Source organism: Antedon bifida, chromosome 10, assembly GCF_963402885.1.
Source record: "Antedon bifida chromosome 10, ecAntBifi1.1, whole genome shotgun sequence".
Lineage (NCBI taxonomy): Eukaryota > Metazoa > Echinodermata > Crinoidea > Comatulida > Antedonidae > Antedon > Antedon bifida.
Window position 1 is genome coordinate 18027286 of NC_136235.1, and position 27021 is coordinate 18054306.

General features: G+C 32.5%; 3 protein-coding genes across 4 annotated transcripts; 2 read left to right on the top strand and 1 right to left on the bottom strand.

The window, feature by feature from the left end:
* The first annotated feature begins 222 nt into the window (after positions 1-222).
* On the top strand, positions 223-10997 carry LOC144853720 (UDP-glucose 6-dehydrogenase-like). Of its 2 annotated transcripts, XM_078711509.1 has the most exons (12): positions 223-331; positions 1576-1750; positions 2572-2709; positions 3010-3174; positions 3267-3464; positions 4068-4215; positions 4584-4678; positions 4947-5077; positions 5569-5705; positions 6807-6854; positions 8562-8653; positions 9355-10997. In XM_078711509.1, the coding sequence occupies exons 2-12, from the start codon at positions 1586-1588 to the stop codon at positions 9511-9513; spliced, it is 1476 nt and encodes a 491-aa protein (XP_078567635.1). In that variant the 5' UTR covers positions 223-331; positions 1576-1585; the 3' UTR covers positions 9514-10997. The 2 variants fall into 2 exon arrangements, with proteins under 2 accessions (XP_078567635.1, XP_078567636.1); XM_078711510.1 differs by lacking the exon at positions 6807-6854.
* A 384-nt stretch (positions 10998-11381) lies between these two features.
* Positions 11382-16914, bottom strand: LOC144853710 (zinc finger protein 532-like). The gene is made up of 3 exons (XM_078711489.1): positions 16772-16914; positions 15774-15847; positions 11382-15561 (listed from the first exon to the last, which is right to left on the bottom strand). The coding sequence occupies exons 2-3, from the start codon at positions 15795-15797 to the stop codon at positions 12928-12930; spliced, it is 2658 nt and encodes an 885-aa protein (XP_078567615.1). The 5' UTR covers positions 15798-15847; positions 16772-16914; the 3' UTR covers positions 11382-12927.
* An 80-nt stretch (positions 16915-16994) lies between these two features.
* LOC144853876 (bifunctional peptidase and (3S)-lysyl hydroxylase Jmjd7-like) lies at positions 16995-26266 on the top strand. Its single transcript, XM_078711731.1, has 7 exons — positions 16995-17410; positions 20572-20723; positions 21272-21441; positions 22878-23032; positions 23681-23845; positions 24319-24427; positions 24884-26266. The coding sequence occupies exons 1-7, from the start codon at positions 17079-17081 to the stop codon at positions 25037-25039; spliced, it is 1239 nt and encodes a 412-aa protein (XP_078567857.1). The 5' UTR covers positions 16995-17078; the 3' UTR covers positions 25040-26266.
* The last annotated feature ends 755 nt before the right edge of the window (positions 26267-27021 follow it).

Consider the following 27021-nt stretch of genomic DNA (forward strand, 5'->3'; position numbering starts at 1 on the left):
AGCTGACTGTGACTTGATAATAGAGAAACATTTAAGATGACGATAATGTTTTGAATGTTTGTAATAATGATGACGAAATCAGGAATGTAAAAATTTCTATATTAAAAAAAAAGCGCCAATTTGAAAAAAAAGTAAGCTTAATTGAAAATTGTGTAGTGAGCCCTCTCTCACCATATTTGATTGGATGATACGGTTCAGTAGTTTTACACATGTTGGTGGTGTTGTCAAAAATATTTATGTCGATGTGGCAATTGACAAAATATTGTATTTGTTTTTAACGTTAAAACCTTTGTTGTGATTCAGTTAACATATGTAAATTGGCAGTCTGAAGGTATGTTATAGTAACCTTTATTTTGAAATATATTTATATACAAAAGAAAAGATCTAATCATTAAATTTAATTAAAAATGCTAGGCCTACTAGTAAGTGTAGTATGACTGGGAGGGACCAGAGCTAGAGTAGTAGGGCGAGTCAAGGCCTATCCTACTATAGGCCCAGGCCTAAACATACTTATTAGCTAGGCCTAGCGAAGTAGTAGCAGTAGCAGGCTAATAGCTATGGTCTAAGCATAGTTTATAGTACTAGGGTGCCAAATGCTTCTATCTATGACCTAACCAAGACCAGACCGCTAGTGGAAAATATTGGATCCCGATCCTGGGCCACGCACTCCGAATGCCTGATGATGAACCATGCACAGAGTACGCTCTGTATGTTCCTCAACATGGGACAAGAAAACGAGGAAGGCAGAGAACCAACTTTCTGCTATACATCCAACAGCTTTTGGGGGATGAAGAAGGCATGATTACCTCTGATAAGCTGTCAGAGTTAGCCAAGGACCGTTGTGGCTGGAGAAAGCTTGTAGTCGCCTGCTCCGCAGCCGACTGATGATGATAGTACTGTAAAGTAGTAGAGGTTATGACGCCAGTCTTTTCTGGTCACATCTAAAATTCAGATGTTCATGATTCATAACTTATGATTATAACATGAACAGTATGGGCAATAGTTTATAAATTATATTGTTTTTATAATTCTTTCTCCAGTATGAGAGCTAATGCATCTGCCTACCAGTATAGAATAATTAACATAATTAAAAAAATAATTAACATAATAATTTATTCTCTCTTCATTTAGAACATATAGTAATTGCATAGTTACAAATGAAATGTGTGAAAGAATATCATTTGGTTGCGGAGTGGAGGGAATGGCTAGGACCCTGTAGGGTGTGGATGATTTTGACACTATCCCCCAAATTTCTATCCATCTGATTGGCTCCTGATGTAAAGAAATGGTTTCATTAATTATAGAACATCCAGGAAAACTTTTCAGTCACTCTTTTACTTTTTTTATACACAAGGAAGCAGTTAAAATAACAGATTTGACCCTAAAGGTGAATGGAAACAGGCACTTTCCATCAGTCAATACCCTTTGGAAGATGGAAGAAAAAAATCTTAACTTTGTTCCACAAAAGTATGCATGTAGAGAGGGCCGGCTGGATGCGTATTACAGTAGATAGATGTGATGACGTCGCATGATAATTAAAATAATAATAATATAATTTTTATTATTTTGTTGAAGCTAACTGGAAATGGTTGTGACCAAAATATGTTGTATAGGCGCTGGGTATGTTGGTGGACCAACTTGTAGTGTTATAGCGTCCAAATGTCCAGACGTGTGTGTGACCGTTGTTGACTTAAGTCAACCAAGGATCGATTGTTGGAATTCAAAAGATTTCAACCTACCAATATATGAGGTAAATTATAATAGTAGTAGTGTCAATCGAGAATGCATTTGATACCAGCTATGGCTATGTAGAAAAGGGCATAAAATGCTAATGCTGTATGCAAACAATTAAATTATGCTATTGTCTATTAATCCTAAAATAAAAGGTTTTGTTTGTTGTTGAAATCCAGAAAAACTGTGCCTTTCTCATAGAGGAATTACTAAGCTATTTACTCAATGCTTTAATATTCCATAGTCCCTGCCTGTGGGGGCCAATCTGCCTGTTTGCACTATTGTACTATGCAAATATGTTTTCCCTGTCTATTTTATTTATTCTATGCAAATATAGTTTCTTATTAAATTCTAAACTTGGAATTAAGGTACACAACCAGAAAAAACATAACCACTAGTTCAAATATTGTCACATCCAACAAAATTGTTGAAACCTCATTTGTCAAGATGTCGCCTAAATTTTAATCATTTTCTAAAGCAAATTTAATTGGGGGAAAATAGCCCTGTCCACCACTGAGAACCAATTTACAATGCAAATCCTTTGTTCTACAGTATAACTCCAACTTTGGGACACCTCCAAATTCAACCTCTCTATTCAAGGGACACCACTATTAAGGGGACATTTTCCTGTGAATTGAACAAGGGAAAAATGTTATAATATTACTACTTACCCCTATTCAGGGGACATCATTATTATTGAGGGGACACCTTATTAGTCCCATTAGTGGGTTCTACTGTAACTGGTTGTAATGTTGTTATAAATATATTTATATTTTTTTATATTATCTAAAAACTACTATTAAGATTATTAATTTAATAATTATTCATTATTAAAATTAGCCAGGTCTCAAGGAAGTTGTCCAGCAATGTAGAGGGCGCAATTTATTCTTTTCTACGAATATAGACGATGCTATTAATGCTGCTGATATCATATTCATCTCTGTCAATACTCCTACTAAAACATATGGACTTGGAAAAGTAAGTTATTTATTGGCACTTGTTATAGATATACTGTATTAATTGAATAAATTCCGCCTTCCCTCAAATAAACACCCCCCTCCCTCGAATAAACACCTCCCCTTAAAACCCTCCTGAACAATAAACTCTGCGGGCGTATATTCAAATAAATACGCTAGCTGCTATGTCTAATAAGGCACTTTTATGCTAAGCTATCATTTTGTATTATTAATATGCATTCGTATATAAATAATGAATGCTTACTGTTAAATGGGAAGAAAATTAGTGTAAAAATAAAATTAAACCTATTTTTTTCATTAGGGTAGAGCACCAGATCTGAAGTACATTGAAGCTGCGGCTCGTAGGATAGCGGACGTTGCTACTGGCAACAAGATAGTTGTTGAAAAGAGCACAGTCCCTGTGAAAGCGGCTGAAAGTATTCAACGTATTCTATTTGCAAATATGAAAAATGGTGTTCGATTTCAGGTAGACTAAACAATTTATTTAATTTCCAAACACTTGAAAAAAGATTTAAACCCTTCCAGTTTTAAAAACTGAAGTATCTTGTTTATATTCAGGTTCTATCTAATCCAGAATTCCTAGCTGAAGGGACAGCAATCAATGACCTTATGAACCCTGATCGTGTGCTTATTGGTGGTGAGCAGTCAACGAGTGGTTTACAAGCGGTTGAGAAGCTTAGCTGGGTTTATGAACATTGGATACCAAAGGAGAATATAATAAAGACTAACACGTGGTCATCAGAACTTTCCAAATTAGTAAGTTTAATCCTAGCATTACATGACAGTTTATAGTTCAAAGCAAGTCAATTTGATGATCAGTTTAATACGTAGTGCTATAAACCATAACATCTAGCTCATGCCGTCTTCTCCAGTTCACACAGTTTTCTGTGTGCACAATAAAAAGACAATGCATAAACAGGATAATACAGTATATGTAATAATAACACTTGGTTCTACGAGAGGATAATAATAGTTCATTCTTATATAGCATATATAAGCAAGCTCTCAATGCGCTGCACATTATTAGTCATTTTTTGGATCAAACATGTATGGAAACATACTCCCATAATAATGCAGCTAGTAATCAGTGCAAAGTTGTGTATAACCATTACCCATTTTATACACCTGGGTGGAGAGAGGCAAATGTAAGTAAAGTGTCTTGCCTAAGAATACAAGCAATGCGGCGAGAGTTGGATTTGTACCACAATCTCACGATCAGTAATCCAACGTCCAACACACTACGCCACATGCCCTAAATCCCAAATCAAAGCCACCTCACAAATTAATTGAAATGAATATAGATAATTCTCTTTTGCATTAACCTTCTCTCAAATAAAATACTTCTGTTGTTACATACAGACTGCAAATGCATTCCTAGCCCAAAGAATCTCCAGCATTAATGCCATGAGTGCCGTCTGTGAAGCCACCGGAGCTGATGTCGGAGAGGTTGCCCATGCCATTGGTACAGACTCCAGATTAGGACCAAAGTTCTTACAAGCTAGTCTTGGTAATAAACAGTAATGTCATTGTCAAACAATTATACTCAAGTATTCGATATTTGATTTTAGACTGATTGCCACGTTAGGTAATCTTTGCCATATTTCTTTTTGCCACAATCAAGACGCAGAGAAGTTACCATGAATTCACTAAGTAGGTGGTAAACCACTAGTTGTGTTTAGTTAAAGTCTTAGTTCTGACAATTCCCTCTTTCTTTAAGCTCTGTCTACACCATCAAACTAGTTTGACTAAAAAGTGTGATGTGCCCAAATATGGTAGTGATATACCCAAATATGGTAGTGATATGGCATCATCATGTCAATATATGGGCACATCACATAAAGTGTAGACAGAGCTTAACTTTGTTTTTATTTTCAGGATTTGGTGGCAGTTGTTTTCAGAAGGATGTGCTGAATCTTGTGTATCTGTGTGAAGCCCTTAATCTTCCAGAGGTAGCAGCCTATTGGCAACAGGTAATTATTGTAACTCTTTGGCTTTGGTTAGTGCCTTGGCGGCTCGCAGACCATAGCTGGCCTGTATGTGCATTTCATATGGCCCTTGAATACCTATTGAAAAAAAAAATAAGGGTGAAAAATTGTTTTTTCTCTTGAACGCCGCTGTACTTTTATGTAATCTGTTTTTTTTGGCCAGATTTTAGCTAAAAATAAGATAATAATTGTTCATTTATGATTTTACAATAAGGCATTCTAAATACCATATTCATTATTCTGTTTTATGTAGGTGATTGATATGAACGACTATCAGCGTCGGCGCTTTGCAACCAAAGTAATAAGTTGTCTCTTCAACACAATCACAGATAAAACCATTACTATTTTAGGATTTGCATTTAAGAAAAACACGGGTGACACAAGGTAAGCACTCTTGTTATTCTGTTTGAGGAGGCCTAGCTCATCAGTTTCCTCACTGTTTCTATAGGAGCTGTGCGTGTAGATCACATTTTTTGTTCACATAAAGTTTGATAGTGTTGACCGAGCTTTAAACACATCAGGATGCACACCATGCAAAATACCCTGGGATGTAAACCTCAGAGTTTTGCTAGGCAGTGGGAAAAGTACGAGACTCATTTATGACAGGGTAGGAAAAAATGCCATAAAATAGGGTGTGAACTTGATGCAATGGCTAAAGCGTTGTACACAAACATGTGATGTGCCCATATATAGACATGATTATGTCATGTTACTACCATATTTGTGCACATTTATTTTGTCAAACTAATTTGATAGTGTAGACAGGGCTTTAGGCTAGAATATTTTTTTACTGGAAAATGTATGTTGCACAGATCTTGTCAGTATTTCTCAATGGATAGACAATTATGTGTGTGTTATTTTGTGTTTGTTTATAGGGAGTCTTCGAGTATCTACATGTGTAAGTATCTAATGGACGAGGGCGCTAAACTGCATATCTATGATCCGCAGGTCGAACACAAGCAGATCATTGCTGACCTATCGCACAGAGATATATCTGAACAGTCTGAAAGAGGTATGTATTGGTTCCAGTATGTCTATACACCCCTTCACTCATGATCCTCTTATCCCAGCTATCTACCCTTTATTTCATTATATATCTTCACAACCATCCAATCACTGATGCTTTACTCTATAACATATGAATAGGAATTGTTCCTATTTTGATCAGATCACAAAATTTGACTATTTAATGTCAAGTAAAGGAAGATAAATTATTTTGTGTTAAAATTTGTATCATCATATTTTTACTGATTCAAAATGTTGCACTTTTTTAAAACTATCATTTAAAACACTGCCTGTTCTTTAGCACTCTTGTCACTAACAGAATTCTGGGTTTAGAAGAGGTTCAGGTTTTTAGGAAGTTTGGGTTTGGAGTAAACTTAAGTTATATTCCAAATTATATTCAGTTTAAATGAAGTCTGTAAAGTCTGTAAAATTGATATATTTCAAAATATTTATTACTTAGTAAATCTAACTAAAATATATCTTAAAAGTGTAATCTTACAGCTAATCATTTAGACTCAATTGTTATCTCTAGGCTTGATTTGAAGGCCAGGGGTGTTCCAGCCTATTCAATAAACTAAAATATTCCCTATTTTTAGCCTAAAGAATCCAGCTGGGTCACATTCTATTATAATGTCAAATACTATAGTCAACTCTCACAATACCCATAGAGATATTATATTTCTATACAATACCAGACACACTTGAGCTGGCCTAACATGTCTGGTTTTCGAGAAAGTCTAAATGTTTAAAAAACAATTTTGGACCACAAGAAAAGTCTGGTTTTGGGAAAGTTTCCTGTTTTCAGAGATTTTGATATTATTAGAATTTATAACAAATTCTCTTATAAAATGACCATAAATTGCAGTCACATCTAATACTAATACTGCATGTTGATATAACATTACTAGACTAGTCTATGTTTTATTATTTTTAATATGCAAATTTATTGTAAATATTAAAACCCGTTTATTTTGCTGATACCCTTTTAATTGTGTATTTTTTATGATTATTATATAGTTATTTTTGTAATAACTTCGTTTAAAATAAATATTAAAAGGAAATGTGAGTGATACATTTTAACAACAATATTAACATTTTGGTCGGATAGGTGATTCCAAGATGGCTACTCCTCCGGTTGAAACCGAAAAGGAGAAAGGTAAATTTGAAGATATCTATATCATCTTCATTTCAACCGAAATTGTCATTTAATTTTCAATTTTCGTTTTGACTACTTATGTAGCTGTTTTGCATAGGTGTATTTTTGTTAAAGATATTATTAGTAAGGTCATGTTTGGAGTACACAAAGGAAATAAAGTAGCAGTTTAGTGTGTCCTGGATTTTAGGATGTCTATACTACAATTCTCTCTTCTGGAGTAATGCTAGCAAGAGCTAAGCTATACTTGCCTACAAGACATACAAAATTCTTACAGGAAAAGTGGATACTACTGTAGTTCTTCAATATTTTTTATCTTACATACGGATAGCATAATCTAAAGTTATATACTGTAAGCCTGTAATGAAAAGGTTTTTGAACTGAGAAAACACTTGTTTAGCTTGAGAATAATTAATCACTGGAACGCATTTTCCTGTTCCGGTCCGGCGCAGGAAAATCCAATCGAACGTCGTTTGTTCGTTCGTTCAATCGATATGCACGTAGCCACGTGGAGCGTCGTGAAAACGAAACATTGATGTGCGATTCGCCGGACCAGAACAGTGCCGGAACAGGTGTGAAAGACCCTTTATATATACCCACATGCAATAAGTTTCATGTTTCAAGACAGTTGTAGCATAACAACAGAAATGTCCGGACATTCTCAACTGTACTTTATTTCCTATCGCAAACCTGGCCTTACAAATGTTTATTTGCAATGCAAATATTTCAACAATCAATTTATATGTTACTCAATTAAAATCTAGTGAATTTTCAATTAATTTTATAAATATGCAATTCTGTTACTTTATTTTTATTTGGTATTTATGTTTTTTCTTGTTTAAAATCCTTTGAAATCTATTTTGTTTGAATTAGCTTTAGTTGCAATTGCTTTAAAAGAAATAAGATTATAAAATTAAGGTAATCAGTAATATAGTGATAAATATTATATTTAATCATTAATAAAAATAATTCATTTTTCTCTGCTTGTTCAGTTTTGAAATGAAATAATATTTAGTAATTAAATTAGTTATAATGGGAGTTACGATCCTTCATATCTTTTTTGTTATATTTTAGTTTTTTTTGCTTTTCAGTGCATGTTAGTTTTGTTTGCTGTATTCAAATTAATTTTAGTTTATTATTGATTTATAATTTCGTTTGTTTTATATGCTTGAAAATAAATGGTTTAATATTCACATAATCATTTACATCTACAAACTAATATTAAAACTAATCATATGACAACAGTATCATTGGGTATCAACATTAGAATACACACACCAGAATTACGGAGGCTCGTAAGAGTCACAGTAAAACTTTAAAATGCCACTTTTTTTGCAATGACACTTGCGGGCCACCGTAGAAAATATTGAAAAAAATACTGAACAGTTGATTACCACTGCATGACTAAATTAAACTTCACTTTGCACCTCCCTCTTTTTTCTTTACAAATGTAAAGCTCTGTCTAGTTTGACAAAAAACATGTGATGTGCTTAGATATGGTAGTGATGTGCCCAAATATGTAGTGATATGACATCATCGTATCCATATATGGGCACATCACATTTTTTGCCACATAAAATTTGATAGTGTAGACAGAGCTTAAGTTTCAAAGAATTCCATAATTCTACTTTGTATTTTATAAATTGACACATCTTTTACCTGGTGCTAAACAGAAAAGAAAATGATTTGTTTTATATATTTTGTTTTCAGTAAATAAATTGGTGAAGATATTTCAAGATCCATATGAGGCATTAAAGGGAGCTCACGCATTTGTTGTTTGCACAGAATGGGATGAGTTTAAGGTAAGGAATTGTATGGGCAATCTGTGTGTGACAAAAAAAACGTGATGTGCCCATATATGGACATGATGATGTCATAACCACTACCATATTTGGGCACATGGGCAGATCACACTTTTTTTTTCAAACTAGTTTGATAGTGTAGACAGAGCTTAAGGGTTAAACGTTTGGTGATCTGTTGATTTGTTTTCACTTTTGGATGATGTAATTTACCTGGTCTACCAGTAATGTACCTTAGGCTTGTTTCCCACATCAGGGGCGTATTGAAAATGCAACTTAACACAAACACCCCAAGCTTTGTGAACAATAAAACAATTGGCGGTTCCCCGGTTCCCACATAGAACATGCGCATCTAACATACTCAAACATGTGTTTACCAGGGGAAAAGTTATGATCGTTTATGCTGATTGTTAGCTCGCTACATTTGAGTGTCACTTCTGGCCAACTAGAGGTACCATTTATCATGAATTTTATGTACCATTTCTGACCACGTAGGTGTGTCATCTAATTAAAATTTGCTTTGCCTCAGGCCCCACCATATAAGTTGCTCAAAGGCTGAGTTTCAGTACATCATTGCCATATACTGTAATTCAATTCATTTTCACATCATATCAATCTCTTTATATGTCCTCTTCACACCAACATACACCCAGGTCTAATTAAACATTCACTTCTTGCTGATAAATATTGGTTTTTCTTTGTAGGACTTGGATTACTTGCGCATCTACAATAGTATGCTGAAGCCAGCGTTTGCTTTTGATGGTCGTAGAATCCTCAACTATGATGCATTAACGAATATAGGCTTTCATGTTGAAACTGTCGGTCATAAAACGCTAAATAACTGTCTACCAATCACTCCATAATACGTGACTGTAAATGGACACTTTTTATTGCTGTATTTAATATAAATTAAGTTTTTATATGTAGAAATATTTTTATATTACAGAATTTTAATACTTTTTTTAGATCTTTTTAAGAAAACCTATATATGTATTTCAAACCTATTTTATTTGGTGGTAGTGTGTATCATTTTTAAAAGGAAAATATTTGTATTATTAGAGATTGGTGGTTGTGTACTCATTGTGATGTGTTTTTAATTGTTGCACTTTTTAAATTAATGTAGTATTTGGATGAGTTTTAAGTAAATTATGTTTTTTGTATTTATTATGTAAAGCTCTGTATACACTATCAAACTAGTTCTGACAAAAAAAGTGTGATGTGCCCAATGATACACTTAAATATGGTAGTGATATGACATCATTATGGCCATATATGGGCACAATAGCTTTAGATAGACTTATAACCTGCTTCATCATGAGGCCTAAAAATTATGTTCACCAATAGAACAGCATCAATTGAAAAAACTGGGTTGTTTGGTTGGTCACTGATTTTGTGTTAAATAAATATATAATCTTGCTTAAAAAAAACTACTTGGCCAAAATCCAAAATTTAAACAAGAAAATGTAATCATGCATGCAATTTCAACTAAACAAGTAAATGCGACATTTATGAAAAATGCAATCCTAAATTTGATCACATTTTGGGCAAAACAAAAAACTGATTAGGCCTCATACTTTTTCCTTGCAATATTTACCAGGATAGTTCATATTCAATATTTAGCAGTTATTTTATAGTGTTTTGATATTTATATATCTTTTGTAAGACCAATATATTTTTAATACACATTTTATTTGCGTAGATATTTTACATAGAAATCAAGTAAAATCCCTTTAATCTCTATCACCATTTAGAATATTTTAATGCTGTATATTGGTTCAGGAGTTGAAAATAAAAAATCTAGGATACAATGCAGAATCATGTTATAAAAAACTGTGATGTGGTAATGCACTGATTGCTAGGTTTTTAGACTGGATATCAAGTCTGTTTTATTCCGTCCTTTAATGTTGGTGAGATATTGATAACAGGATTGTTGTTTGTAACTACTGTGGAGTAGCTTTGCGTCAGGGTGTTGTTGGTAATTGGGTACTGCACCAAAATTGTTTGCAACTACTGTAGTCACAAACAATTAGTTGGGCTCAAATCTAACCCCTAGCCATCATGCTCGATGGTCTAAAGGTGTGAACGCCAGGCTAGTGGTCTGAAGGTCGTAGGTTCGTGTCCCACACGAGAATTGCTATAGAATTATCAATATACTTAGTATAAAGTACAAACTACGTCAGAATAGTATTTATTATATCAGTATTGTTTATCTTCACTATTTTATTTAATTTACAATACCTAAATTTTAAACCAAGTTATTCTTTGTCGTAACATAAAGACAGGGCATAAAGTGAGCCCATTTATTTAACATCAATAAAGAGCTCAAAGAACAAATTGGTGTTACCTGCTTTGTTTGTTTTCAAGATTTATTCTTTATATAAAGGTTTTATTTTTTTTAAAGGCCCATCTATATTTTATCATTCGTAATCTAGTGCATAAATGTTATTAATTGATGTTAATTGATTCATTAAAATATTCTACCACTTTTTTTCCTTTTTTTTTTGGTTGAGCGAATAAGCATGCAGTGTTTAAGCCAATCACGCAAAATATGCACAATTAAATAATACATTTCTTAAGCTCTGTCTACATTATCAAACTAGTTTGATGTGCCCAAATAATGGTAGTGGTGTGCCCAAATATGTTAGTGATATGACATCATCACGTCCACATTTTTTTGTCACATGAAGTTTGATAGTGTAGACAGAGCTTTACAAAGGACAACACAAAAAAGTTTGATGTTTTATATTATGTTTTATTTCAACATCATACAGGATAACATATTAAGAATTATTGACTGTTTTCGACATCACTATCTAGAAAGCTAAACTATCAACTATAGTGATTTCAACATTAAAAAGAGTTATTACTTTATCGTCCCTTCACATTGGATTGTTACATGGGAACAACTCCAACTTATTTAATCATCTTTTTATTAAATATCTGTGTGACACGCCATGATGCAATGTAGATCAATTTTCTATATAAATATACTTATAACCAGTGCACCATTGCACATACAGTTTAGTCCATTTGGTCCTTTACTGTATAAAATATAATCATTACATAGCTAAATTAAGCTAGTATTAGTGGACTCTTACAATAGTATGATATTGAGTGCAACATGCATTTATTCTATAGACAATAACCATCAGTCACATAGTTTTAGGACTACATTTACTCTTCAATTTGAACTAATACATGGTATACCATGGGTATACAGTACATGAACTTTGATTGAATTTTATTTATTTTGAACTAAATTGTGTCATAACACAGAACAGCAGCAACATTGCAACCTAACGCCAACACTGTAAAACAGTAAAACGATTAATTGTAAACTACTTACACAATAAAACATGAACATGGCATAGTTTATTACCGTACTTAAAAATTACCTTGGTATTTAAAAAAAAACCCTTGCATTTCATTAATTGAAAAATGTTATTCACAAACATAGTATATTTACAGCTTAAAAAAACAGTAACTAACACATAGTATTTGAGTTTGAAAATGTAAAGAAGCTAAAGTGAAAATAATTAATTATAACTTAAACGTTTTTTGCACAAAATAACGATTAAAAATACTGAACACTACAGTAAATTATAATTGATAATTATTTGACAGTCCAATTAGAATTACAAGTACAGTATGTATTCTCAATCTTTCTACTAATTTTTCACAAACACTGAAAAAAAAATTGTAATATTCAATGTTATTGAGGGCCAATGTCTGCATTGTACAATATGTATTACAGAAATAAAGAAGCAATCAATAAATTAGGAAGAAAAATGTGACATGTGGCAATTCTAATAAGCTTTTGTGCAATAGGTCGTAGGTTGACCTTTGCCAAAAAAATGTTGTAAACTTAATCTTGTGCAAATAAACAAAGCAAGTCAGCAGAAAGTAAGTATTTTACATGGAAACACATGCAATTGGGTCTGACCTATGATTATGAAATAAAATAAGAAAATATTAATTATCTAGTTGGTTTAAAGGCGCTAAGCCTATGTCTCATTAGTACAAAAATTAACTATTAATTAACTGTTATCTTCTTTGAAGATACAAAGTTTAAAATCCATAAAAATGTATTTACAAAATTCATAATGAAAAAATAAAATAACATTAAATAAATGGAGTTTTTAGCCACAAATTGTTAAGCAATTAATCAAAAAGTGTTACTGTTAATAAAAACCATGTTTATTATTTTTGTTGGGTACATCGTAATATAAAACGCAGAATTAGCCCCTTCTATTTAAAATAAATTTACTGCTGTTAATCTAAAATGACTTATTACCATCTTTCCCATCCAGAGACATTTTACGTTTTGATTTGATGAAAGCCATACCGTGGTTACGCATGTGTGTTTTAAGGTTTATCTCTGTATCGAACACTTTGTAACAAACCTGACATTCCATTGAATTAATATCATATTTATTTACAATGTGAGCGGCTGGTGATGGCTTTAGTTTGATCTTCTTTTCAGCGTTTTCTTCATTGGGCACAATTTCCTCAACGTCAGGACTTTTTTCGTTCAAATATTGACCCAAATCGTAGATTTTGTGTACGGCTCGTAGATGCATCTTTAGCGAGAATGCTGCGCGGAATGACAAGCCGCATTCTTGGCACTGGTGTTCACTTGTAGCTTCGTGTTTTTCTGCAAGATGATTTTTAAAGTCGTCTCGGGCAGAACATTTAAAATCGCAGAGACCACACCTGAAGTCTTTTCGTGGCAGGATGATCTTTAGTTTCTTCAACGGAACTACATCCTCTTGACTGTCTGCCTTTCTTTTACCACTATCAGTTGTTGGGTCATGGCCTGCCCTGGTCATATCAATAGCATTTTTCAGAACTGCCTCCTTGTGTTTTAACATCAAGTAATGACTATCAAGATCTTGTTTAGATTTAAAAACCATATTTTTACCATCTTTCGAACAATGTAAACATACAAAAACATCGGCAATGTCATTGGTGTTTGCGTTATCTTGATTATCTACTTGTGACTTTCCGCTGCCCTCACCATCCTTTGACATCAACGCACCAACATCTTCAGAGCTTTTCACTTTGCTATGTAACTTCAGGCTACAATGCTTCTTGTGAATTGCAAGATCACAGAACTGAACAGCTCGGTTGCAGAATTCACAATGGAAATGACCAGCGCAGTTTTTATGTGTAAGTAACATATGAGTATCAAGTGATGATAGTTGTTGAAAGAGTTTTCCACAATGAGAGCACTCATGAACGACTTTTACTTCACTCAAATCCGAGTAAGTATGTGTGCTTTGAATGTGTGCCGTCAGTTGCTTCTTGTTTCCAAAGACCGTCTCACACAGTGGGCATTTCAAAATGATGTTACACATGCTTGAATTCTTGCTGTTTTTGTGTTCAACAACAGTATGGCATTTTAAGCTTTCTACCGACCTGTACGCCAATTGGCATTCCACACACTTAAAGAAGCTCTCTGCATGTCTGTCGATGAGGTGATTCTGGTAAACCTTAAAGCTTGACACGTAGATGTTGCAAACAGAACAGCGTACTAAGATCTTGCGTGCCATATGAAAACAAGACTGTTGGATATGCCTATATGCTTCTCTTTCAGTATCAGAGACCAGTCCACAGTCAGGACACTGCAGAGGTTGCCTATGAAGGTGGAAGTTTTTGTGCAACTCTGCCATGCATGGGTTGAACAAAATCTGATCACACAGCTGACATACTACTCTTTTCGTTTCTCTTTTAAAGTGATTAGCTTTGGTGTTAAGAGCTGTAAATCGTTCCATACATATTAGACACATTTTCATCCCATCTTTGACATACTCTTGGCTTCTATCATTGACCTTGTCTTTCGTCTTGCTGAGTTCCCCGACTGAATCTTTAGGTTGAATGACTTTCTCTTGGGTTTCCATTATCATTTTTTTGGTTTGGCCATCTTCAACATTGTGTTCTCCCCGATTGAAAAAGTTAATTTCTTGAGCAGGTATCACAGACAAATTTGCAAGATTAGCACGTAACTCAAATGGTTTCTTCGTAACTCTTGCATGATCACGGGCATGAATAAACAGACTGCACTTATTATGAAACGTTTTTGTGATGTTACAGTAAGGACATTTGTACTTGATAAGACTGCTGCATCTATTAACATGCATTTGAAGACTAGATTTTAAGGTGTACGAGTCACCACAGCCTAGACACTTGAATGGACTACCTGTCAGTCTATCAGCAAAGCGCTCAGGTACTTCTTTCACAGCATGCTTTGGTCCAGATTTAAATAGGTTCGACAACCCTCCACTGTTGACAGAATACCACTGAGAGTTAAACTCAAATGAAGTTGTTTTTATCAGGTCTGTTAAATTTATCTCTCCTGCGTCGCGATTACTGTTTGAAGTCTTCTGCGCAGCTGAACTGATGAACTTGTAATTCAATTTACGGCTCTTTGAGTTACGTGGTGCAATAGTTGACGTTGGCCTCGTTGAGTTAGCAGCTGCTTGAATACTACCAACACTGCTTATCGTCTTCACTACATTTTCTGAAATCAATGCCAATGTATGCGATGCAGATGACACTTTGCCTATTTCCGGTACCTTTATCAAAGGCTTGATAAACATAGGTGCTGATGATGCTATTGGTAATTGTCCTGTTGGTTGTTTGTTCATGGCTTGCACAGCTGAGACAGAAATTGGTACAGTACCTGATCCTTCTATGGTTTTATGATTAATTTGATTACTATTAGGTAAGGTTTCTGAGTTTCGGCCCTCTGCTGATGTCTGAATGGCAGTCATGTTTGATTCTCTGTCTAACATACAACTGTTCATTTTGGAATGGTCGCTGATGCCATTCCCAGCTTCACTTTCTTCCCGTTTGTTATCTTGATTATCATAACTGTTAAGCAGGCCATCAGGTGTGCTACTAGAAGAAACCTGAAAAGTGAACAAAAATTTTTTTTTAAGAAGACACTGCCAATTTTTCTTTAAAACACCATTTTTTTTGTATTTTATCTACACTTATGGCTGACTCAAGGGTATGCATTTTAAAAAGTTCTTTTGTCAATAATTGGAACGTTTCCATTTTAAAGAAATCGAGTATTGGAGGAGTTGATTGTATCAGCAGAAAGTTGTTTAAATTGCAATACCTTATTTGAGCTGTCTGCTTCCATTGCCGTACCAAGAAATCTGGAACTAGATATCACTTCAAAAATCAGTCAATCTAAAGCAAAAGAGCAATGTTCCAAAATATCAATTGTAAGGACTATCATATCTCAACTGTAGGCCTAAAAAACATGAATAAATATTGTGAATGTCTCTAAAGAGATACCAACAATGAATACATTGTCTGGCGCCACCAAGGCTTCTAGGCCCAAATTATAGTTTGTTCATTATAAGATATCCAACTACAGATAGGCCGCAGTTATTTAGCAAGAAGCCACGCCTATGTATCACATACACAGTTGTATCATACAGAGGAAATAAAGAGAACATAAACTGAAATAAACTATTTAAATTTCAATATGCACATGCAACAAAATATCCTTTGTCATGCTTTTACATCATCATTAAACCAGGTTCCACGTCCACACTATTTTATTTAGCAAGTAAAGTAAATTATAAAAACTCCCGCAGTAAAATATCCATATCATGTCTTTTGGCGGTGCATAGATAAAGATTGTAGGCTTCAAGTCAAGTCAAGTCAAGTCAAGTCAAATAAACATTTATTTCTTTCATATTCATATTTGAGTAAAACATTATAATTTCTGATATTTTATATATAAATATTTTTTTTAGCGATATAATACAGTAAATCATAATGTATAAAAAAAAAGATGATTCAGTTATATAAAAAATGAAAGAGGCAAAAAAACCCAAGAAAGTATCGATCAATTGGAAACAAAAATCCAATTGAAAACTTGTATGTTGGGAAGCCATGTAAGAAAATTATATACTTATATATATAATGTAAACATATAACTACACATACACATATGAAAATGAGCTAATAATATTTAGTCACTGTACAGTATTTTAAAAAGCACAACATATCCTTCTATTCACAGCACATCATATAATCAATAATGAATTACAATACCCATTGACTACTTTATTTTCAATTCTTCAATGGAATTTTAATACAAACCTCAAACACAACAAAACTACAATAAATAGTTCAGAGAGGTCATGTACAATAATCAGTTCATAAAATACACATATTAATGATTTAAATGTGAAAATGTATCATGCTATACACAAAAACAACATTTCCCTCACTCACGACCTCCAGTTTAGTGGACCGTCATGCATTGTAAAAATCCCATGATGCATCATTTCGTTCCCGTCATTCCTTTGAATAATATTAATAAAACAACATGGCAGCGTACATGTGAGACGGAAACAACAAAGCAACGCGACAAGGCTTGTGGCGTTATCGTGGTGATTTTACCGATATGTTATATCCAGATTACAACAAATGTTTACTTTATTTAATGCAACTATTGTGCATATTATTTGTAGGCCTAGTTCAAAAAGTACAGAATAGTTCTGCAGCAGCATCGGACGGTGCAATCGGGGGAGGAGACGCTGCTGCAAAACCACCGACTGGCCACCTGCAGCCGCTCGGCTCGCATCGACCTGCAGAGCCTGGGATAGACACCGTGGAAGCAATACCTCACCCTAAACAATTTTATGAAGATTATGTGAATAAGGGAAAGCCTCTGCTAATGCGTGGGGCTGCTAGCTCTATGCCAGCATTTCGACTGTGGAATGACGATTTTTTAAAGTGAGTTACATGAAATGATGTCATGAATTTGTGAAATTATTTAAATAATAATACTAATAATTTTATAGGCCTACGTAATTTATTCTTAAATTATTTTTTTTTAATTTAGTAGGTCTAATTGAATTGGTTGAATTGCCATATTTAATGTATTGACTTATAACAATAAATTAACAGTATTCTTTTTTCTGTTGATTATTTAGTTAAAGGGGTATTTCGAGCTCAACGAACAAATTAATTATTGTTAATGGAATAATGTTAATCAAAATTCTATTTAATACTTTGATTTAATTTTTTGTAGGGCAGGGTACCAGCTTGATCAGCTTCAGCTGGATGGGTCACCCTTGTAAAAAATAAATTAAATTAAAAAGTTAGTAGTACTTTTATATAAAAGTACTACTAACTTTTAAATTAAAGGTTTTCCAATCAAATAATGTCATTTTGAAAATCTAAATGAAGAGTATTAAAAATAATTTTTGAAAAAGAAATTTATATTTGTAATTAAATACATGACACTTTATGCTGCATTAAGAAATATTTTCAAATACTCATAAATCAAGGAAACGGGAAGAAATTGTTTAGTATCCTTTCAACTTTTCAAGTGATCATTGATCAAATTTCAGCACCATATGCTTACATATGGTTTTCGACGTATTGATACTGATAGATTAATATTAAGGAGTGCCTCTCTGTACAAAGAATATAGACCTACTGCTTTTTAAAAGAATGTATAGTTACTGCAGTAGAATAATTTGGCATGATCCATTAACTAATTGTGACAAAACTAAGAAGGTATTAAAAATACTATGCTAATAATAATAATTTTAAAGTAGTTAGTATAAAATTATATGTAGTATAAATTTAGGATTACTAATTAGTATACCTCCCTATTGTAACAAGGCAACATACAGTATTCAACAGGGCTGTACGCAGCATTTTATTTGGGTGGGTGCAGATTACTATATTTTGGACCATTTTCATAATGTATAGTTTAATACACTACAGATTAATTTTAAGACCCTATAAAATGTGGACCTTTTGCAATTTGGGGGGGGGGGGGGGGGGTGGTGCGTCAATTCACATTTATTTACTCATCGTTTCATAATATAAATGATGGCAAGGATCCTGCATACTGTAGAGAACTTTACACTTCTGTTTTCGCAGGACCCTTTTACATCAAAAACATAAAACAATAAACACAACATAATAAATATAAAATTTAAAAAAAAACATTTCCTATACATTTTAGAGTTGTTCATCATCATAAAGCGATAGTGTTTTCTAACATGATTATTTATACATTTGTTTTTCTTAAAAAGTTTATTACTTCCAGTACATGTGAATTCTTTCTTTATATTTTATAGCAAAAGTATAATACATTATAATATAAAACAGGCTATGTGTGTATACTCACACACACACCACTTATAGTTCTGTATATACAGTGTACAGTATATACTAATAATAATAGTAGACAATGATAGAGACATCTGTGTTCTAGAATTATATCCTTTTTGTCCATAATTTATCACAACCATGAGGTATCTCTATGACAACACGGTTCCTTTTGTCCTCAATATTAAATGAAGGCAAAGGTTTGCAAATTTTCATTTTCTCTGTGAAAGGAAACTGTAATATAAAACTACTGTAGAGATCTGTGTACAATTCATATTATATACAAAAGCAAGTTCAATTTAATGACTGATCAACATTCATTATTTGATGAGAAGCCCATCTGTTTTTTACATTGTATATATTTTACAAAACTGTAAAGCTTCAATATCCAGATACTAAGTGCAGATAAATTAAACATGCTGTACATCCTAATAATACTTGTTGTCAAAATTGGATAAGTCTTCCAAAACAAATCAGCTTACACAAAAATAAATAAGGGCCGAAATATGACAATAATAAAATATTCTTTATAATTCTTAAGCTCTGTCTACACTATCAAACTAGTTTGACAACAAAAAAGTGTGATGTGCCCAAATATGGTAACGATATGCCCAAAGATGGTAGTGATATGACATCATCATGTCCATATATTGGCACACACATTTTTTTGTCACAAAAGTTTGATATTGTAGACAGAGCTTAAGTAATTGATAGATAGCCTTTATAATATAAAGCATCGACTACAGAATTAAAAGATCAATAATTGTTTTACTGATACATAATCAATAGAGACGAAAAATTGAAATACTAACTTATTACCACCCTTGATTTTTTAGCAGTAGCTGTCTCTATTTTTTTTTTAAATGCTTTATTTAAAAAATCGTAACATTCAATCATCTAGAGTGCTGTATAATACAGTATAATAATACTTTTATTGCATTAAATGATTTTTTTCAAAGTTGAAAAAAATGTACGTAGTTATTCATCTATTCTTCTTGTTTTAATAAGTCGTTGTCAGTTTAATTAAAAATGGATGTAAAATCAATTGTCGATTACCATCCACATTTGGAAAAAAAAGGTTGACGATTTAAACAAGATATTTTTTACCTTAGTAAATAGTAGAGAAATTAAACACTACTATTCAACAGTTGAAAGATCCAACACTCACAAAATTATCATACTATAACTGATGACATTATTTATTAAAGATGTATTGTTCCTTGAAACACAAAAAAATGAAGGTCAGAATATTCTAAATTTAAATTGGCCATATCAAAGTAATGTTAAAGTTATTCACTTTAAGTCGAAAATTCGAGCCAAAAACAACAATTTTACGTAATTAACAGCTAAATTAACTTGATTACATTTCTTCTGGAAAATCATCGCGAGCGAAAGTAAACAAAGATTTCAAACCATGATTATACATTATGCATGATGCTAATTAGGATTGTTTACAACTCGTCACGGTTGAGAAGGTGTTTTCACACAGATCGCGAGGAAGTTTTATGAATATGCATACAGAGTAGCCAAATAAGCGCGTTGCATATATGTTTTGATCGAAAACTTTGACTGGAAGTCAAAGTTATTTTTTGAACCAAAAAACGTCTGTATTTCAGTTAAATGATTTTTTTTTCTATTAAGGGACTATTATGATACTTCAAAATGACCCACTTTTTTTCAAAATCTTTTATTTTTTATTTTTTTTGGAATTTGACAAAGGGACAATACATCTTTAATGTAATTGAAAATGAAATTTTGTCTATTGCTAGAGAGAAATATGGTCATTTAACTGTAGAAGTTGAAGAAGGCAAGAAAGAGAATCGGTCATTAGGCTTATGGGAGATGACATTAAAAGAGTACATTGACCAATACAACAACAAAGATATATATCTTGTGGAGAGTATTAAACCAGCAATGAGGGGTAAGGCCAGCACGACACTTGTGAACTTACCTTACTTACTTACCTGGATAAACCAATAATAGCCCTTTATCCTCGAATCATGACTTTTTGTGGTGTGGGTAGTCGATTTTCTTCTGGTGTTTTACTGGAGTTTTCCCATAATTTTAGGCCAAATCATAAATTTGCGTAGGATCCTGGAGTTGTGGAAAGGAAGACTGGAAAGAAAAAGTCCTTTCCCCTTCCTTTCCTCCTTTTTCTTTTACAAATGACCTCTAACTCCCATGCTTAGCGGAGCTAAATATTGCTATTGTAAGTATTAAAATAATGTCAGGTGTAAAGCTCTGTCTATACTATCAAATTGTATGTGACAAAAAAAAAAGTGATGTGCCCATATACAGTATGTACATGATGATGTCATATCACTACCATATTTGGGCATATCACTACCATATTTCACACTTTTTTTGTCAAACTAGTTTGATAGTGTAGCCAGAGCTTTACACTTAAATTTGTCAAAATTGTCATTTCTGATTTTTTCAAAATTGTTATACTTTTTTTTTTTTAAATAGATGACTTCCATCTGTTGAAATGCATTCTTTGTGGTGGCTTCGTTGATAACCTCCAAGATGCCGTACTTTGGTTTAGTAGTGGAGGAACTAAATCTGTTTTACATTACGATGAGGTTGATAATATCAACTGTATCATGGATGGCAAAAAAGAGTTCTTTATGGTAGATAAGGTAATCCTTAGATAATGTCAAAGGTCAGGTTATTTCTAGTTAAGGTCAGGTTATAGATAATGTCAAAGGTCAGTTAGTTATTTTTACAAAATAAAAAATTCATTTATCAAGTTGATACTTACTTGTTCCCATGCGCCAAATATACATTCACCCGCCCAAATAGAACCAAAATGCACCAATTACTTAATACCAGATCCAAAAAAAAACTTAGCTAAATTTATTTATGAAATTTTGTATTTGTTTAAGTTAGATGTTGCTTTTCGATATATCAATTATGTATAAGACCAAATATTTATGTCTGGAAGTGTTTAGTTTGTTTCTGTATAAGATTGAAAGAATGTTCTTTCATACCCTGAAAAAGGGTTGATAAAGAAATAAAGAATCATTGACATTGTCGTCATTGTTATTACATTATAATATGCAAAAAATATCTTTCATATATATGCAAAATTATCTTTCATCTCACACACAATGGGTGTTGAAAATAAACTAATTAGATATGCGTAAAAAGAAATATCAATTATGTGTATACAGTATATATTATAATATTAATTAAATTGGTACTGATACAAAATTTAATTACAGTATAATGATACTTTAGCAATAAAGGAGATAAAATTTGACTGGATGACATCACTATTATTTGACTGACCACTATAGTACTGTATCAGTTTCTGTATGGTACACTGGTAGAGTGCCAGCTTTGTAGTCTCATGGTCTGTGGTTCAATTCTCAACATAGGTCGAGGCAATGATGATAAAGAAATTCTCTGACTTGATATCACTGAGTGTCACTACTTGTGTTGATCGATGTCTGATGTGTAAACTGGAAAAATCTTCTCTCTGAGCCTTGTTATTTAACTTTATTGATTTATTTTATAATACAGTATATTATTTTTCAGTACCAGTTGTATTTTCTATTAGTAATATTTGTATAAAGTAATAATTTTTTATTTTTTTTTTCTATTTATATTATTTTATTTTTTTTAATGTATGTGTAAACTTAGTGAGTTTAGTGTAAAATATAATTAACCTTAAAGCTCTGTCTAAAGTGATCCATATATGGACATGATGATTTTATATCACTACCACCATATTTGGGCCCATCACACTTTTTTTTGTCAAACTAGTTTTGATAGTGTAGACAGAGCTTAACTTGTATATAAAATAGAAAAGATGTCTTTTTCTCCTGTACTGTAGGCCTATTGTTTTATAACACCTATTAAATTGACCAGAACCAGGTTTTGCAGGCCATTAAAATTGTTATTTTTTTTAAGACAGTATCAATGGGACCCTATAAAGTGTCCCTTTAATAGAAGTGTCTCCTCAATATTGGAGTTAGCTAATGTTGAAATATATATTATATAGTGTTTCTACTGGATGTGCAGTAGTACTAATAAATTTTAGGTAATATGTGTTTTTTTTTGTGTTCTTTAGAAAAACAGTGAATATATAGATATAGATGCCCCAGAAGGAAGCTATTCAGAGGTAGACGTTGAAAGGGCTGACTTGTACAAATATCCAGGCTTGGGAACAGTTCCATGGTTCAACGTGACAATGGAAGCTGGAGATTGCTTTTACATTCCTTATAAGTAAGCAATTCAAAATAATGTATATTCAAATACAGTCACCTCTCCCAAATACCAGACTCTCTGAAAACTGGAAACTCTCCCAAAACCAGACTTTTTATGAGTTCCAAAAATGTTCATTTTTACTATTAAAAACACATTTCGAATACCAGACTTTCTCGAAAACCAGACATATTAGTCCAGCCCAAAGGTGTCTGTTATTGGGAGAGTTGACTGTACAGATTTTATATTCAGATGTACCGTTAATATTGGTGATCAATATCTACAACTCAATATCCCTAATACATGCCACACGAATAGACCGGTTCATACCAAATTCTTCAAGTTCATCAGCCCAGCAGCCGGTTCACTCTACACTGGAAAATTACTAGAGTAAAGTACTAGACGTACACAGCCACATGTACTCTCCTAATGCATTACTTTATTTATTGATTAATTAGTTAATTTATTGATTCAATTAGACATAATAATTTAAATAATGTAAAGCTCTGTCTACACTATCAAACTTTATGTGACAAACAAATGTGATGTAGTGCCCATATATAGACATGATGATGTCATAGCACTACCATATTTGGGCACATCACACTCTTGTTTTCCAACTACTTTGATAGTGTAGACAGAGCTTAAAGTTTGTTCTTTTGATTTCAGGTGGTTTCATCAGGTCAAGTCGTCTTCAGGACGGAACTTGGCAGTTAATGTTTGGTTTAACCACGTGTGGCGATTCAATCACACAGATTGTGATGATAAGCAAGCTAGGGTGCATCATGCACCCCTTAGCTTGTTCAAATTTGTGGACTCAAAAGAAGAAATAAGGTAAAAGTTATTATTTAGTTTTTTAATAATCGATATGTTTTATCTGATGAAATAATACTGATACATAGGATTTAATATGAACCCCTTAACTTGCTGAAATTTGTAAAAACCTAAAAGAAGAAATAAGATTGGATCTGACTTGCTCTCTCTTCTGGACAGAAGATTGTAAATACTGTACCTACTGTATTTTAATCTTATTTATTTTTCATTTTACCTCCATAACTAAATGTACAGCAGTAGCATAATTGAATTTATGTATGTAAATAATTAAACGTTTACTCCATGCAAATGCTTTTAAATTTTAATCAATTAATAACTTTCCAATTCAGTTCTAAAAATAAAGATGTTGCTGTAATTTCTATTTTTTAAGACTTTCTTGGTCATTGTTTTTCTGGGTTTTTTCTTTGGAAATGGGGGTGTTCATTGTCACCAAACTGAAGCCATGTTATTATCATACTTTATCTTCTTTCTAGGCAGCATATCATGTCTTTAATGGATGACCTCAATGTGCAATATCTCAGTGTAACAGATTATAATGAGCTGGCTCTAGCCTTAGATATTGATGAGCAAGATAGTGAACTGGTAAGGGTCCTAAATGTTGAGGACATTTACAATGCAAAATATATAAAAATTAGGGACCCTTAGGGGAGAAGAAAGTTGTGGTATGTGTTGTCCACACCTGTGCGCAATTTAGCCCAGTAGGCTGCAAGTCACAGATTATTCTCCATTTATGTTACATTACACTTCTTGTTACATTTTTTAGTTTAAATGTCTAGTTATTGTCTTTTTTGTGTTGTTATTCCACCAGTCAGATTTTTGTCTGAAAACTAAGTGATTCCAGATCAAGTATTTTGTGTATGAAATGCCATGTGTGCCAAAATATATATTTTTTTACCAATATTTAGTGAATTATCATTTTTTTTAATGAGCACATTACAAATGTTTTCCCATTCTTAATTTTAGTGTTAAATATTATTGTATTTTATGTATGAAAGGCCATGTGTGCCAAAATATTTATTTATTTTTTTTTATGTTTAGGTATTTACTTATATAGACTCCAATCTGAATGGAAGGATTACAGAGGAGGAGGTGTTACAAGTAGACGTTGCAAAGATGATAGCATTCCTACCTGAAATCTTTCAAGACTACCAAAGTGAGGATGAGCGACTTAAAACAACAAAAGATGAATTATGAAAAAAAAAAAGCATCTCAGTTGTAAGAAATATAACATAAAATGAATAATTTTATTTATTCGTATCAGCTGTTAGTAGCAAAGCAAACTTTGATATGATTATTTTCTTTAACTTTTGAAAATATATCACCTACACAGATGCATATAATGCAGTGTGTATGAAAAAAAAGCACCCATCAATGGAACATACCATTTCACAGTAGGTGTGACTGCAGAAAAAAATGTATTTAAATTTATTATTTAAAGTTTATGGTTGTAAAGAAAGAGCAGTGAAACAAATTGTGTAAATGTGGTAATTGTCTACATTTTAAAAAATATTTGAAAGCAACTAACCTACTAAGATGCATAAAATGCAGAGGTAGAAAAAAAGCCCTACTACTATTTCATTGTAGGAGTGAATGCAAAAATCTTCAGTTTGTAAGGTAAATGCGATACATTATGGTTTTAAATTTGAAATGTTTTAATGTTAGGTGCAATAAAATGCAACCTTATGGAATAGTTACTACATAGTAGTACAACCATATTCAATCAATCAATCAATCAAAATAACATTTATTTTCTTCAAATTATAACAGTATACAAAATGGTGTAAAGAAAGGTACAGTAGCTTTGTTTCCACTTGGATGCATCACAAAAACGTAGGCACTTGAGTTGACCAATCACAGTTTAGATGATGTCCTTTCGTTGCGTCCTTTCGTGAGCTTTAGATACCGGTAGTAGTGTGGTGTAACGGTATGACCAACCCCTTTTTGTGCGTTAAATAACTTTTATAATTTAATTTATATGAATTTTACGAAACCATTTTAGAGTTTTGTTTAATATAATTTGTGTTACAGAATACTCGGGTTGGTTGTCAAATATTTTATGTATGGTATGCAATTTGAGGTGATGGTACAGTGCAATGTTAATTGCGATTGTTTTCCCATTCAAAAACTAAGGTGATCAAGAAGAGGTAAAATGAGGATAAAGTGTTTTTGGACATTGAAACACCAAACAATTTTTTTAAACGAGAAATGATAAATGTTGTTATTTTTAAGAACGAAAATGCATGAAACATGCAGTTATTTTGTAAAATACATTTTCCAATTTTTTAGAAAATACATTTTAATACATTTTTTCATCCATTTATCAAGATTTAGATTTTTATCTTAAAGAATATTTGTGAATTTTAAATAGTGACATTTACTTTGTATTGAATTCTTTAGGGGGATGTTATAAAATAAAAAATCATAAAAATAAAAAGGTCTTAAAATATCATTATTTGCCTCATGAGTTATTCATAAGTTAGGAGGTTGCTCACGCACATAAAAATAATAATTTTGTAAAACAATAAGCAGTTGGGGCAAGTCCATGTCTTTCTCCTCTGTCTACACTATCAAACTAGTTTGACAAAAAAGTGTGATGTGCCTAAATATGGTAGTGATGCCTAAATATGGTAGTGATATGACATCATCATGTCCATATATCGGCACAATACATTTTTTTTGTCACATAAAGTTTGATAGTATAGACAGAGCTTAATACTTGGCAAGTCTAACCATGTTCTTGACTTTGATTCAATTTCTACAGTAGATTACACAATTTACAGACACCTCATAGAACATAGAAAGTAGAATAAATGTTTTCCAATTGTGCAATTAACACAAATTTAATCAAAATAAAATTTTAATATAATTCTTTGGTGAAATATGCTCTGTAAAAATGATATATAATATAGAAAACGTTTGGCACAGTGATTCTAAAGCTCTGTCTACACTATCAAACTAGTTTGACAAAAAAGTGTTATATGCTCAAATTATGGTAGTGATATGACATCATCATGTCCATATATGGGCACATCACATTTTTTTGTCACATAAAGTTTGATAGTGTAGACAGGGCTTAAAGATGAAAATTGGATTTGCAGTGAACAGTCACTATTGTATACCCCTTACTAAACAATAATTTATTTTACCATTTACAGGGCCAGATTTTTTATATTTCA